A 16,416-nucleotide genomic window follows, 5' to 3' on the forward strand; every position below is an offset into this window, starting at 1 on the left:
AGTAAATTGTCCATAGCTAGCAAATGTCATATGTGGGATCTGAACTCGGATTTTCCTGACACTTAGTTCAGCACTGTCTCTACTATATTGTTGTTATTTAGCTGTTTCCATTTTGTCCCACTCTTCATGACTCTATTTGGGGTTTTCTTGGCAAAGATACTGAAGTAGTTTGCCATTTTCTTCTCTAGCCCATTTTACAGGTGAGGAAACTGAGACAAAAAGCATTAAATGACATGCCCACAGCCACCTAGCCAGTATATGTCTGAGGCTAGATTTGAACTCAGGAAGATGAGTATTCCCGATGCTAGAGCTGGCATTCCATCCACTATGACACCTAGCTATAGGTAAGTTAAAATGGCTATTCTTTATTTAACACTATCTTAACTCACAGGCAGAGATACAACAAAGAAAACTGTGAACCTATCAGATCTAGTTGGCAACACAAATAATGGGGAAAATCCTGTAGTGGTCAGAGTCTCGAACATGAAGCCAGGAAGATCTGAATTCAAATTGTTCCCCAGACCCTTACTAGTTCTACGACCATAGACAAATCTCCCTCATCTTCAGTTTCCTCACGATTAAAATGAGAGAGTGGTCTTAATGGTCTGAGATCCTTTCCAGCTTAAATTCTATGATTCTAGGAACACCAATATTCAGCATAACAGCTTCCTTTCTGTAGTCCTGAAGTAGAGTATTAAAGGAGCCAGTGTAACAGCCAGTGATGAGAATCTCATTGCTAACATCTACAAATGTAGCTGGCTCTTTATGTTCCAATGCTCTCCCATGTCAAATAACTGGATAAACCTCTAGTTACAGAGGTAGGTGGGTATGAGCAGGTACTATACAATGTTTTCTGGCTATTCTGCAGTACTGTAAAGTAACCTCTCTGCTTCTTTTAGATCTGGGTCTGGGTCCCTCAGATGTACAGACTATCAGGAACAAGAAGAGATTTTCAGAAATGCACAGGGTAACCAATTGGCCCCAATAATTTCAACTTTCTATTCATTCTCATTCAAAACTCAGGTACAGCCTATAAATGAATAGCCTGAAAGTAACTCAGGATAGCTTATCCCTGAAACAGATCTCTTAATTATGTAGGCTTGGGAGCCACATTTTATTTCCAGTAACTTACCCACGAACCCTAGAGGGGAGGCCCAGAGGTCATTTTACATAATTAGGGCATTGAACTAAAATTGACTGCCTTTTTAGTACCCCATTTCCTGTAAATGTTTCATCTTTTTAGTACAGATTTCCATTTAGAATCATAGAATCATAGCATGACAGGGCTGGAAGGAACTGTAGAGATCATCTTTGTTCAATATCCTCATTTGAGAAATGAGGAAGCTGAGGTCCAAAGAGATCAGAACTAGAATAGGCATTCGAGATCATACAGCCCAAACTCCTCATTTTACAGTGAAGGAAATTACTGAGGCCCTGCAGGCTTAAATGACTTGTCCAAATATAATGAGTGGCAGACCTGCAACTTGAACCTGAATCTTTTGACTTTTTCCATTATACCTCATGCCTTTTTTATTTAGTAAGCCAGGACTGTGTTGGCATAGCATAGACAGTAATCATAGCAACTGAAAGCCCTGGTAGACAAAGCTGGGACATAAGAGATAATATGGCTCCAAATACAAATTATCATTGGTTAAGTCAGCTATGAAATTAACATAGTAAAATAAGTCTAAGCTCCCATAAATCCTCCCCCTTCTTCTTCTTCTTCTTCTTTTTTTTTTCCTAGCAAGAAAGTGTTCGTTAGAAGCACAGGAAATATTCTTCTCACTGAATAGTCAAATGTCTTGGGTGTGGAATGTTGCTAGGAGAATGAACAAATGTTTTTCTCACCAGGTCTCATGTCTGTAGAATTGGGACTTAGTTCTCCCTCTTCGAAGGGGATGTCCATTCCTACATCATCTGCTAGTGGTCTGGAAAAAGAAAAAAAAAGCATTCAGAAAATAGGGAAAGGCAAAACAAATAGTTAAGAAGAATGGCCATTTTGGTGGTGTTTTCTTTTGAAAGGTATCCAATAATACATTTTTAAAAATCCTTACTTATCATCTTAGAATCCATCCTATGTATTGGTTCTATGACAGAAGTGCAGTAAGAGCTAAGCAATTAGAGGTTAAGTGACTTGCCCAGAGTCACACAGCTAGGAATTGTCTGCAGTCACATTTGAACCCAGGATCTCCAGCCTCTAGCCACAACTCTCAATTCACTATTCCACCTAGCTGTCCCCCTTTCCCTATCCCCAATGATTTTTTAAAATGTCTCTGTCTCTCCTCAAGGGAGAGGTTGCAGAAGAAGGTAATTTTGGAATACTTTGAGACTACTTCTTGGGAAACAGTCATTTAGAAAGGAGCAGAGTAGGTCTGGGAAGAGCTGGGTCAGGTAAAGAAGAGGCCTACTTGGTTCATTTCTTACCCACTCCCTTATAAATTGAACTCTTTATGATGACAAAGAAAAACAATTAGACAGTAAGTTATCCCTTGTTAGGGAAAGGAAAGGTTCCATTTGGAAGCTTCCAAGTTTAATTAATTTTTTCCTGCTAATTAATTTCTAAGCTGCCAAAGAAGTAAAAGTGTCATCAAAATATGACTGCAAAAAATGTTAGTTATCCAACCTTCAAAAATAATTATCTTAAATTTAAAGTCCCTTCTTAGTTTCATTGCTTTTTATCCCAGGTGCCCCACTTATGATACAGCTCTGATCATTTTACCCAGCCTAAACCAAATTTACCTGGTCTGAAATGAAACCTAATTTGGGTTTTCAAATTTAAGGAAGGTGTTTTCCCAGTCACAGGAGATATGAACTATGGCTATCTACTATACTCTACGCAAATAGCCAGTTATTTCTTTTTTACCCAAGATAGATGAGAATGGAAAAAAACACTTATCACGCAAAATCTCAGAAGCAGGAAAGGTGGTGGATATTACTTTTGCTTTCTATTTTTCATCCTATATTGGCACATTCGAGATACTTTCCAGACATATCACCACAGACTATATCTTTGGACTTTCTCTTCAGCATCTAGCAAAATACTGTTTAAATACAAACTCTTGTAAACATACACATATATGTATATTTAAGCAATATATGTTTGTGTGTTATATGTTTGTGTATAAATACACGCATAGAGTATTTGGCCTTTGGAGATATATAGATATAGATATACATGTACGTAAATTTACTATATGTGTATTATATATAAACATATATCACATGCAGATATATAGTTTTCAAAAGATTTACCAACAATAAATGACATGAAAATATGTTCCAAATCAATTATTGCAAGAGAAATGCAAATGTAAAAACCTCAGGCTTTAATTTATTCCCTGCTAATTGGGAAAGATCACAAAAGATAGGAACAGTCAATTTTACAAATACACTGAAGAAACAATGATGGAGCTGTGAAGATGTGGTTCAATTATTCTATATTTCAATTTGAATAATGCAAAAAAATGGGGTTAAGCTGTCTGTATACTTTTAACTATTGGGTCTCTGGCCCAAAGAAGGCAAAGGCAGAAACAAAGATCTAATCTCTGCCAAAATATTCACACTAGCCACTCTTTGTCAGCAAAGAACTAGAAACAAAGTAGGTGTCCATTAACTGAGGAAAAGTTGAAAAAATTAGAGCATATGAATGGAATAGAATATTATTTTATAATAAAAATTCTGTGTATGAAAAATATAGAGAATCATTGGAAGATGTGTATGAATGAATCTGAAGTGAAATAAGTAGAACCAAAACAGCAATACAAACAAACAATTACAACAATATTAAAGGAAGTTGAACTCATATATATATATATAAAATGGAAGGAAGAAAAAAATAATTTATTAAGAACCTACTATGTGTCAGGCACCATGCTAAGTATTTTGCAAATATTACGTCATTTTATCCTCACACCATTTCTGGGAGGTAGGTACTACCCCATTTTACATTTGAGGAAACTGAATCAGAAAGAGTTGCCTCGTGACTTGTAACAGGGTCACATAACTGATTAGTCTTCAGGTCTCCATGATTCCAATCCTAGCATTCTACTTCTAATGCTAGGGAGAAAGGAGAAAAAAATAAACCACCTCAAAACAAAGGAGTCCCTGGAGAAAAGATAATGAAGGTTACGTCCTCCTTCATAGAGAAAAAGTGGGAGGCTACTAGATCAGAGGATTGTATATACTGCCAGACAAGGTTTCTATTTCAGATATTTTTCTTGATTATTTTTCTTTGTCATAAGAAAAAGTTTAATCTGGAGGGGATGGATAAGAAGTGACTCCGAGGCAAAGAAAAAGATATTGATAAAATACATATTTTTAAATTTTAAAAAGAAAAATATCTATATTGGGAATTAGGCATTCAGAGATAACCACAATGTCAACTGGATCATATTTATATAGCAATTGAGATTTACAAAATGCTTTCCTTCCCAGTGACTCCAGGAAGTAAAGAGTACAAGGATTATCCCCATTTTTATATCTAAAGAAATCGAGATATAGGATAATTAACTTGCTCTAGGTTACAGAGCTAATAAGTATTGTTTCCAGGGCTCAAACTCAATTACTCTGACTCAAAGACCATTGTTCTTTCTATTATACTACATGTTCAGTTAAGAAAGAGACAGACAGAAAAATAGACTCCCTTATCTCAAGGGTCTAATAGGGAAATGAGACATTTACAAAAATAATTATGGTATGTTTGTTAGAATGAGATAAATGCATATAAAGGAGAGGACAGAGATAAGTAGTTTGGGGAGAGATTTATCTCTTTTAGTTATAGGGATCAGAGATTATCATTAAGAAAGGGATGTAAAAAACCATGAGTCAGCTTTACATCTGAGGCTTGTGGAATATTTTAAATTCAAATCAGTATTTATCTAGAACACCATTTGACTTTATAATATCTCATAATTTGGGGGTAGATCCTTAGATATAAGTTAGTCTCTTTCCTATATAGTCTTATCTCCAACATTTATGTTGGATTTAAGCAATTTGGGGACTTGGTTGGCGTTGTTCAGTTATCTCAGTTGTGTCTAATTCTTTGTGACCCCATTTGGAGTTTTCTTGGCAAAGATACTGGAGTGGTTTGCTATTCCCTTCTCCAGTTCATTTTATTTAGAGATTAGGAAACCGAGGCAAGCAGGGTTAAATGACTCACTTGAGATCACCCAGCTAATAAATATCTGAGGCCTGATTTGAACTCAAGAAGATGAGTCTTCCAGATGCCACATCTAGCACGCCACTCACGATGCCATCCAGTTGCCCCTTTGGGACCTGGAGCACTTGAGAATTTGAGTGGCCCTTGGCCTATGGGCAATGAATAATAAAAATTTTAGATTGTAAACTTCATTGCTGTAGAGCCTGTGTTTTAACTAAGTTTTGCATCTCCTCTAATAATAGCTAGAATAATGTTCTGCACACAGTTCAACAGATGTCTGTTTAATGAACAGTATAAAATCTCAGTTGGTGTGATACATTATTAACCAAACTTAATATAGGTGCTAACCTAGATTACTATGTTAATGATCAGTCATTTTTAATTGTATCCAAATATTCGTGACCCCATTTGGTGTTTTCTTGGCAAAGTTACTGGAGTAATTTACCATTTCCTTCTCCAGCTCATTTTACAGATGAGGAAACTGAGGCAAAGAGAATTAAGTGACTTGCCCAAGATGATTCTTTAAAGTATTGGTCAACCAATCAACAAGCACTTATTGACCACCTATATGTGCCAGGTCTCACATGTATAGTAAGGCGCCCAGGACCCAACTAAGAACCTCAGAGTCTAAAGATTCCCTGGGTTTACTTTGTGCCTGTTAATCATGTGGAGATAGCTTTATAACAAGGGACCAGATAGCGGAATATTTTCATTTTTTAAAAAAAGTATTCCCAAATCCTAATGACTGATGACAATATGTGTTGATGAGCAGTGTAAAGACATATATATATATATATATACACACACACACACATATGTTTATGTATATAGATATAGTTATATGTGTATTTATAGGTTTGTATGTCTATTATTCTAATGCCACCCAATCCAGTAAGTTGTAATATATTCAAGATATTGTCCTAGAGGCCCCGGAGATGAGGACAAAACAAAACTATAAGAAAAACAAGTCTCTGAACCTCAAGGAGATTGTTTTATTGGGTAATATAACACATCAATTAGCAAATATACATATACACATATAATTTGAAGAGATAGAACATTTTAACAATTCAAAAGAATCAGAAGTGGCTTCCAGAGAAGATGTCACTGCCACAATCTAATAAATGAACAAATATTTTATTAACTGTTTGCTGTGTGGCAAGTATTCTGCAAGTGCTGGGCATTCAGAGTGAGGCAAAAACAAATAATCACTAATTATTTATTCTAAGCGTTTTCCCTTTGTAGAATACTTAATTTCTCTCATAAAAATAGTATCAACCATAAAAGGCATTATAAGGATACTTGTAAAAATAATTACAAATACAAAGCAAACAAGCAAAAAATAAGGATACCTGTAATAATTTTAGTATAAAGGAAAAGTGGTCCAAAGCAGGGATCCTTAACCACATTCATGTCATGAATCCCTTTGGCAGTTTATTGAGCTTATGGACACTTCAGAATAATGATTTTAAATACATTAAATAGGGGGCAGCTGGATGGCTCAGTGGATTGAGAGCCAGGCCTACAGACAGGAGGTCCTAGGTTCAAGTCTGGCCTCAGACACTTCTTAGCTGTGTGACCCTGGGCAAGTCACTTTTGCCTAGCCCTTACCACTCTTCTGCCTTACAGTCAATACACATTATTGATACTAAGATGGAAGGTAAGGGTCTTAAAAATCAATCAATTAATTGATTAATTGAAATACATAGGATTGTAAAGGAAATACATTATGTCAACATATAGTTATCAAAATATTAAACAAGTTCATGGACTCCAAGTTAAAAACCCCTGAAAAGGCATCATGATTAAGTATGATTAAGCTTGGATTCTTTTGTAGTTCTCATCACTATGTTTCATTAATTGCAGGTACATATGCTATAATAGCCAGACAAAAAGATGAATGATAGCTAAGGCAGCCACTTGGATATTGGTCCACATGCATGAGAATTTAAAGCCGAGCATAGTCTAGAGGTGCCAACAAATATGTATGCCGAAGGGGAATTGATGGGAATAAGTTTTTTGTTTTCAGGATCCCTAAGAAAAAGATAAAATAAAAAAATATCCTATCAAGGAAGTGCTGGAAAGTCAATGGCTGGCAGGAAAAAGGGAAATTGTAGAATGTGAGGTAAAGGAAAAGAGGGAAGAGGGAAGAGAGAAGGGAGAAAGAGGTAAAGGAATAAGTAATTATTTGAAGAAGGAAAGATAGGGGGAAAGAATTAAGACCATAGTAGGGGCAGGGGGATAAATTAGGACCAGAGCTAAAAGAGGGGATAAATTTGAGGCTAGCAGCACCAGAAAGAGATCTGAATTATACTTACTCTAATCCCTCTAACATGGTTATATTAATTCAGCAAGTTTACCATGTCCCCTTGAGCAGCCAAATACAGGATTTAGTGAAGGTTATGAGAGCAGTTTCTTAAACCGGGTAAGGAATCATGCCGCTGTCTCATCAAGAAACCACTCAGACAAGTTATTCCATCTGAATGGAACAATCGATTAGTGTCTAAACTTTCTCGAGTTAAAAGCGTCAATATAGACCGAAAACTGACAAACAAAAACATAGCAACATCAGCCAAGTCTGTAAATGACACTATCCTGGTTGCTATGGAAAGATATCCTGTCTGTCTCTGCTCAACTACACATTTGCTTCCACCTAGGGGTTGTGTCCCACACTGTAAATTTTTATAGGAAATATCTGAGTACCTAAGAAGATGCTCTGAGATTTACTTTCTGCCCTGCCTGACCTATTTATTTCCCGTGTGCTCAGCCCATATTCAGCATTCTGCTCATGGCTATATGTTATCTATGTGTATGTGTGTGTAGTTTGATAAATAAACTTAATATAAAACATGAGAAGTCACCAAGATGGGGATCAGAGGAATATAGACAAATGTATTGCATGAAGGGAAATTTTGCATTTCCCATGCTCGTTATAAAGCAAGCTAACAGCAGCTGTGTCGGGATATGGAGGCAAATTGGGTCAGATATCCACTTAATGGAGGACAAGTGAATACTGTGAGGAGACAGCTGAACCTTGGGAAATCCTTTCAATCACTGTTAATTCCCCCCCACCCCTTGACATTGGGTCAAGTAGAAAAACCAAAGCAAGGCACTTTTTATGTCCGTTCAGCATTTCTAAATGTAATAGAATCAGCATTTTTCTTTTCTTTCTTTCTTTTTTTTTTGGTGGGTCTGGGTTGATTTGTTTGAGATTGAGTTTCCTTTAATATGAAATGAATAGTGAATTAAGCTTGGGAAACCCCCCTCTCTCTGGATGGTAATGCTTCCTGACAGGCAGGTACAATGAGCAGCAGGCAAAGAAACCTTGCTGAGAGTAAAGCATCCTGTAAGCCACTCAGCCAAACGGGCAGCAGAAAAAGTGGTCAAGGCCAAGATGAAAGATAATGGACTTAAGGATATAGTAAGGACAGAATGTTTTTGTGAAGTTAATGTTCTTTTGTGGTGTGAGGGAATTCCCACTGTATTCCCTAGAGGTTCTTCTAGTATATATTTCCTGGAGAGATTAAAAAAAAAGATTTTCTCTGAACATTGAGGAAAAGTAAAAATAACATTTGAAATAACAGCTTTTCAAGGCTCAGTTATGAAAAGATTTAAAGTTAAGGATTCGTGTTCAATCAATCAGGCTTTTAGACAAATTATATGCCTGGCACTGGGTCAGGACCTAGCACGCTAGCATCTTACTGTACATGATAAGTAAATGCAGAGAAAAGAAAGGATGTTATACTCAGGAATTCAATTACTACCACAGGAAACAAGACTGAGGCTGAATTGAACTAAAATGGATTTTTCAGTTTGAGAATTTCTTGTGAAGGCTGTCTCTTTACTGGACAGTTTCTCTTCTCCCTCCTTTTTTGAAATATGAGCCCTTCCATATTTGAAATGTGCATCTTCCACAAAGCCCTCTGTTTGGTGTCTCCCTGCCTAAATAGATCCAAAAGGAGATAACTGATTAGATATTACTGACTCAGACTCTGTCTCTCCCCAGGAAATACCAGGTAACTCTTTAGCGTTCCTGAGCTGCCTCAATATTTGGAATGACTTTAGGAGGAATGGGAAATTTACTTTAATGATGTACTGAGTCCTGCAGGCAGCCTCTCACAGGACCATCATGAACTTCCTCTTCCTGCCCCAGAACATGAGTTTCTCTCAGGATTCTGGTTCTAATTTTGTCCCTCTGGTGCCTGTGACTAGAGTATGTGTACCCTTACCTCGCCACTTTCTGATAGTATTCCTAGCTTTTTCACTCCACCTCTCTGTCCCTTTATATTCTTCAGTATCATTGGTCATATATCACATAGACTGACTTTATAAGTTAAATATGTCAAATAAAGGAACCTTCCCATTGCATCTCTGATCTCTTTCATGGGAGGCCTTTAAGTCCCAGCAGTAGAAAACTTCCTACATTCAGTTTAATTAGCCATACAGAAGCATCAAGGGAGAGAAATTGCTCCTGGACTCTTGTCTATGTCTGTTTTTAGGTCATTCATTCGAGTGATCAATTGTTCACAACTGCTGTCTCCTTGCCTCACTTTAGGAGAGATAAGGGTAACAGAGTCAGAAAGCAGAAGAGAGGATTATGAGAGGAGATGCAATTGAGAAGAATAAAGGAGAACTGAAAAAGTGAAGGATAAAAATTAAAGAATATCTGGGCTTTTGATCTGATAGCCTCTCTTCCTTTGAAACTTGTAAAAGTCATACATTTTCAATCTTTCACTATTCAAATATAAAATAAGGAAAAGAAAGTCTTGGAATTGGAATCTGGATTCATAGATATGCTTTTGCAAAGCACTACCCCAATTCAAATATCCACCCCCCCATCCCATCCCACCCCCACACGATATATGACTCATCCCAGAGGAAAAGTGAGGCATTTCTGAGAACTCATCTACCCTTTCAGGCCATTAGGCCACCATTAAGCAATAATTTTGGATCTATAGAAAATAACCTTATAGTTTGCAAATATACCTGCTTTGTAGAACTGTCATTATAAATACTGATAGCAATGAGAACACATAAATCCTCTTTCTAAATAAAGAATATTCACTTTTAATTAATTATTCAACAGATATTTCTTAAGGGCTTACTATGTGCCAGTCACTACTCTAAGGAATCACTGGGGATACAAAGAAAAATAAAAACATGATTTCTTACCATTAAGAAGCTCACATTCTAATGAGAGGCAATATGCAAAATATACACAGTATTAAATGAAAGTAATCCCAAAGGGCAGCTTGGGGGTGAGGCAAGAAAGAGTGGGGGAGACCAGGAAAGGCATCTTACAGAAAGGGCAATGTGTCTCAAAGGACTCTAGGAACATCATTCTCTTCTTAGTCCTAGTTAAGTTAATGAAATCCACCAATGCTGGTTAGTACAAAACTTAGCTTTGACTGGTCCATAAGAGAAACTAAATTGAATGAAATTTTCTTAGATCATACCTCTTCAATCCTAAAACTTTGAAATTCGATGCAGATATTTACAGAACTTTAGAAAAAGTTAAACACTCTGCAAACCATCATTTGAGGTGTTTATTATACCATCACTTCCCACTCCTGATCACAAGAGTCATGGCTGTTGTTACATATAAGCACAATAAAGTGTGGGCAGGAGAATGAATAACAGAAAACCTTACCCTCAATGCTCAAATTTCTCAGGATGGAGGCGGTGGTACCCAGGCCATTCCTTGGAGGATATCACCTAATGAGCTGCTTTGGGACTTATTTTTTATCAGCTCCTTTTCCCTCTTCTAAAGCATATGCCTCAGTTATAAATGAAGGCTGTCTTTTGCAGGTCTACTGCCTAGTTTTTGAAGTTGCCTGATTCTCCTCCCAGGGAAAGAAAAAACAAGATAGAGCAGCACAGAAGCAGATTTAGTCAGAGAGACTGGAATCCTGGTTCAGCTATTGAACTACCTGTATCATTTTACCTTAGTGGGCCCATTCCTCCTCTACAAAATGGAACAACTGAATGAGATGATCTCTGAAGTTCCTTTCAGCTCAAAATTCAATGCCCACCCCCATCAGCCTTTAAACAGCAGAGCCCGAGGTCCAAGTGACTTGTCATGTTCACTCAGTGAGTTAGTGACAATCAGAAGAAATATTTTTCAAAACTAAAAATAATTATTTTGAGATTTTTACTCCATTTTTTCTAGTTTTCAATATTGTCCCTTTCTTTGCTTTTTCTTCTTCCATTTTTTCCACTTAGTTTAAGAATTTTCTTCCTTTGAAACCTTGCTTTATTTTTCAAATGTGTGTGTGTGTGTGTGTGTGTGTGTGTGTTTTCCCCTCTTCCCAATGACACCACAGTGGTTTTTTATAGCATATATTTTCAAAGGGCTTAACACATTTTCTATTAGTCAAATCAAAGTTCACAACATCCTTGTAATGCAGGTGTTATGATCCTTGCCTCATAGATGAGAAAGCAAAGTAGAAAATTGAAATGATTTGCCTCAGGTTCCACAAAGAATTGTGCAAATAAGCCTACAAACCCAGATGTCCTGTGCTCTATCTTCTCTCTCATCTCTATTTCATTGTCTGCTTTTCCTTTTACTCTCTGGGGTTCTGTTTTCCCATCTATAAAATGAAGGTGACTAGATGAACTCCAAGGTACATACCAGATCTAAATAGATGAGCCAAAGAATTTTTGGGCTAGAAAGCCAAGTCTGAAGTCAGAAAGACTCCTCCTCTTCCTAAGTTCAAATCTGGCCTCAGACACTTACTGGCTCGGTTACCCTGGGCAAATAACTTAACCCTTTTTGCCTCAGTTTCCTCATCTCTAAAATGAGCTGGAGATGGAAATGGCAAACCAAGCCAATCTTTGTCAAGAAAACCCCAAATAGAGTCACAAGGACTTGGACACAGCTGAAACTGAACAACAAAGCCTTTAAAGTCAACATTTCTTCCACAGGCTCTAGTAACTCTCATTTTGTGAACTGCTCTACCATAAATAATCTCTGAAGAGCTTGGGAAATGAAGTTTGGAGTAGAATACAAGTGGGGAAAGAGTTTGGGAACAAGCATTTATATAGTGTCTACTATATAGAGTGCCAAGCACTGTGCTAAGCAACTTTTATAAATATGAATTTCAATTGATCTTTACAACAGCCCTTTGAAGTAAGCACTGTTGTTATAGCCATGTTACAATTGAGGAAACTGAGGCAAACAGAAGTTAAGTGACCTACCCAGGGTATATAGCTAGTAAATATCTGAAGTCAGACCTTTCTGACTCCAGGCTCAGAGCTCTATCTACTGTACCACAGCCACCTCTAAGTAGAGTATAGCATATTTCCTCCCTCTAAATTCATTTCAACTGTGGCACTATGGAACAAATATTTAAAACAGGTACCCTGAGGTAGGAGAATTAGGACAACAAATTTTTAATTGTGGGAATTGAGTGAATTACACTGATTCTGTCTTGTGACTCAGTTCTGGAGCTAGCTCAGTTCCCTTTCTATTCAGTTATGGGTGTAGTCCATTGATGGGCAAACTTTTTAAAGAGGGGGCCAAAGGAAAGGAAATGCTCATCTGTCAGTCTATTTCTAAGGCAACTCTTTCGAAGTTTCATTTATTGAATTCTACTCATTAGTCAGATTAGGAATATTGTCCGCAACCAGATAAAACATTTCAAGGGACCGTATCTGGCCCGCAGGCCATAGTTTGCCCATCACTGGTCTAGTCCAACTTTTTTCTGTGAGAAAACTTAATTCAGTTGTGGAAATTGGGAGAAAATCTTATTGCATTGTATGTACCTAGCCCTGTATAGCTGGAAAGCTGGACCATTTCTGTTGTTTAGAGACCCTTAAACAAAGACTGAGGTTACATTGACCAAAAACTCAGCCAGATCCCAAATAGTGATGCAAGAAATTTTCTCCTAATTGTACATCTCAAACCCAATTGCCTTATCTCATAACTGGCCTCATACTGATCAATCAGTTATTGTTTCCATACCTGGGGAGAAGTAGGACACCTCTTTTTTCCTGAATGTAAGGAATTCAATCTCTTCACTCTTCCCCTCTCAATTTAGAAAGTCCCTAATCTTACATCTGATTAGAAATCAGATTATCTAATGTTGTGTTGTTTCCTTTTAATTAATTGGCCTTATTTGATTGATTTTAATGTATAAAAGTCTGTCTCTTCCTGAATTCAGAGTCCATCCTAAATTGGAAAAGGGGTCTGATTCTGATTTGTTAGGTAATTAGCATGCATTGCATAATAATCAATATGCTCAGAAAATCAAATTTTTTTATTCCTCACTCATTTATCTTCCACTCGTTACAATATAGCATCACATAATTCTAAAATGTAAACAACTTCTCGTGTTCACTCACTGAGTTAGTGATGATCAGAAGATTTTTCAAAACTAAAAATAGTTATTTTGAGATTTTTTTTACTCCATTTCTCTAGTTTTCCTTGCCAGGATTCAAGGTGTAATTAGTCAGTGAAGAGTCTTAGTTGTACAAATTAAACCACATCTTGTTTGAGTCCCAGGACAATGCTATGGAACCGGCCCAATGTAGTGGGGCAGGGAGAGGAGAATGCTGCACTTGGAATTACTGAACCCGAGTCTGGATCCCAACTCAGCCCCTTACTGCCTGACCTTCACCTCTCTCTGGCTTTTGGTTTTCTCATCTATAAAACAAGAAGCTTAGGCTAGATGATTTCCAAAGGCCCCTCCAGCTCTAAATATTAGATTTATCAGAAAGCTCTAGGATTAAAAAAAAATAAACACCTTCCATTTTAGAATCAATAGCATGTATTGGTTCCAAAGCAGAACAGTAAGGACTAGGCAATGGGGGTTAAGTGACTTGCCCAGGGTCACACAGCTAGGAAGCGTCAGAGGTCAGATTTGAAGCCAGGACCTCCCATCTCTAGAGCTGGCTCTCAATCCACTGAGCCACCTTGCTGTCCCCAAGCTCTTTAATTCTTAATGATAATTAAGGCTGATTTTCTTCATCTGGGGGTCTTTATTGTGCCGGGGCTGCTATGGAAGGAAAGATGCTTTCAGCTGGATTTAGTCAGGCATACCACCTTTCTTCTTGTCTTCTTCGACAAGATATGTATGTGGGTGTATATATAAATACATATATATCTTGTCTCTACATCCTCATATATCTTATCTCTAAACATATATATATAAACATATCTTGACTACCTGCATATCTATCTTGTCTATATATACATATGCATATATTTAAATATAATAATACATTATATATAATAGAGACAATTTGGGATGTATAAATGATGTGCATGTGTGTATACTTACATAATCAAACATGTATGTATAAATCCATGCACACATAACTTATATGTGCATATTTTCTATCTGCACAATTCATGCATGCATTTACATATTTGAAAATGATATGTATGTATGTATATATACAAATCTATAAATTTGTATAAGCTTGTTTATATACATACATATGAATAAATGTGCATATATTTGTTTAAATTTTGTATTTACTCATCTGTATATACTTTGCTACCTCACCTCCCAACAGAATACTGTAGAAGTTCCTTACATATAGAAATACATATGCACACTTATGCATATATCTACATATATAAATATAAATCACACCAGAACTAAAAATAACAAGATGTTTCCATTAAAGTCATTTTAAAACAAAATCAAATGCAAAATTCTCTGGTAATAGTACTTAGCCAGATGTGTTTAGGAAAAAAAAAGATTGAATAAATCCATTCAATTTTTAAAAAGACACTTTTGCCAGGTACAAATTTGAAATAAAGTCTAAAAGTGAAAGTATTTGGTTTCTAAAAAATTAGTCAGGATTTTCACACTTTAAGAACACTCACCCAGCTGGCCCTTTGGGGCCTGCAGAACAGTGGGGAGTGGAAAAGGCGGAGAAAGTGACTGTGAGAGACACAGAAGGAGCCAGAGACAGAAATAGCAGGAGACTCAGCAAGGAAAAGGAAATGTGTCAAGAGAGTGAAAAGATCCAGGAGCTTTTGCTGCTTTCCACTGTTTTATGTAAGAAACATCCCAATAGATAGAGGAACTGAAATTCAAAAGGTCTTTATCTTTTAGAGAGTCAGAATATGAAAAGGATGCCTGATGGGAAAGTTGCCACAAACGCACAAGTCAAGTGTAGTAATATTCTCTTAAGTTCATGAGCCACAGGCCACAAATTCACACAGTTCCTGATGTTATAACAGTTAAGAAATTCTCCTAATGCATTCATGCAATGTTGTTTTTGAATTCAGAAATATTTCAGAGTTTTAAAACCTGAATATACTTTTTTTTCTGTCTCTTTTATCTTAAATCCCTGAAAGTTGGCAAAATTAAAAACATTAAAAACATCTCAAGAAAATTTTGTTGTGATGAAAAGCTCCTAGTGTTTCTCATGAAAAACAGTCCCACTAACTGGAGTACTTTCTAGGCTTACAAACTTCCTTGATTTTTTTCCTCCTAGGCTGAAACAATTGAAGAAATTAAAATAAATAAATTGTTCTCTGGTGTGTTTTTTAATGATACTTCCTTTGTTCACTTCTGTACATAACTATATAAACATAGCTTATTGATTCTATACCTTGTGTGGATTTTTGTGATTTTTCTTCGGAGGGAGCAGTTTAGTGTTTGCCCATATTTCTTTTTATCACAGGGTTCTTTTCTTCTCTATCACATTCTTCCTTTATCCCATCTTCCCACCAATGTAGATCAGCCACACCACTCATCTCAGAGAGTCGACTGATACACCTAGAGGTTGTGTTGTTTAATGTCCCAGATCCCAAAATTACTTTGTATATATTTTGTGATTACTTATCTGTATGTGAATTGCTTCCTACCAGTAGAATTAAGTTCTTTGAATGCAAGGACTATTTCTTTTCTTTTCCTGTCTGTTTTCCCAGTGTCTAGCACAGTGCTTGACACATAGTAGGCACATAAGACTTGCTGAATAAATGAATGAAATATTGAAGAGACATTCATGGTCACACAGCTACTATGTGTCAAAGACTAGATTTGAACCCATGTCTTTCTGACAGCAAAGAGTCCACTCATCTGCCATCCCATGCAATTCTTCGCCACTTAGTTAATTAACTATTTTCCAAATAGCACAATAGTGGGATGAATCCATAGGAAAATGGGCTATGCATTCTTCTTGCTTCTATTATAGAGAGTGGCAGTCAGGATTTCCCAATGCCAAGTCTCTCTCTATATATGTATGTGTGTATATATATATATATATACATATATATGGGTTTAAAAAATATATGTGTG

General features: G+C 36.6%; 1 protein-coding gene across 1 annotated transcript in view; it reads right to left on the reverse strand.

Moving 5' to 3' along the window:
* PRUNE2 (prune homolog 2 with BCH domain) overlaps positions 1-16,416 on the reverse strand; it is a 236,748-nt gene that overhangs the window by 38,783 nt on the left and 181,549 nt on the right. Inside the window, exon 9 of the mRNA XM_044677989.1 lies at positions 1,849-1,928. Within this exon, the coding sequence (XP_044533924.1) occupies positions 1,849-1,928 (80 nt within the window). The remainder of the gene's footprint in view (positions 1-1,848; positions 1,929-16,416) is intronic.

This window comes from Gracilinanus agilis, chromosome 1 (assembly GCF_016433145.1).
Source record: "Gracilinanus agilis isolate LMUSP501 chromosome 1, AgileGrace, whole genome shotgun sequence".
In the NCBI taxonomy this organism is placed as follows: Eukaryota; Metazoa; Chordata; class Mammalia; order Didelphimorphia; family Didelphidae; genus Gracilinanus; species Gracilinanus agilis.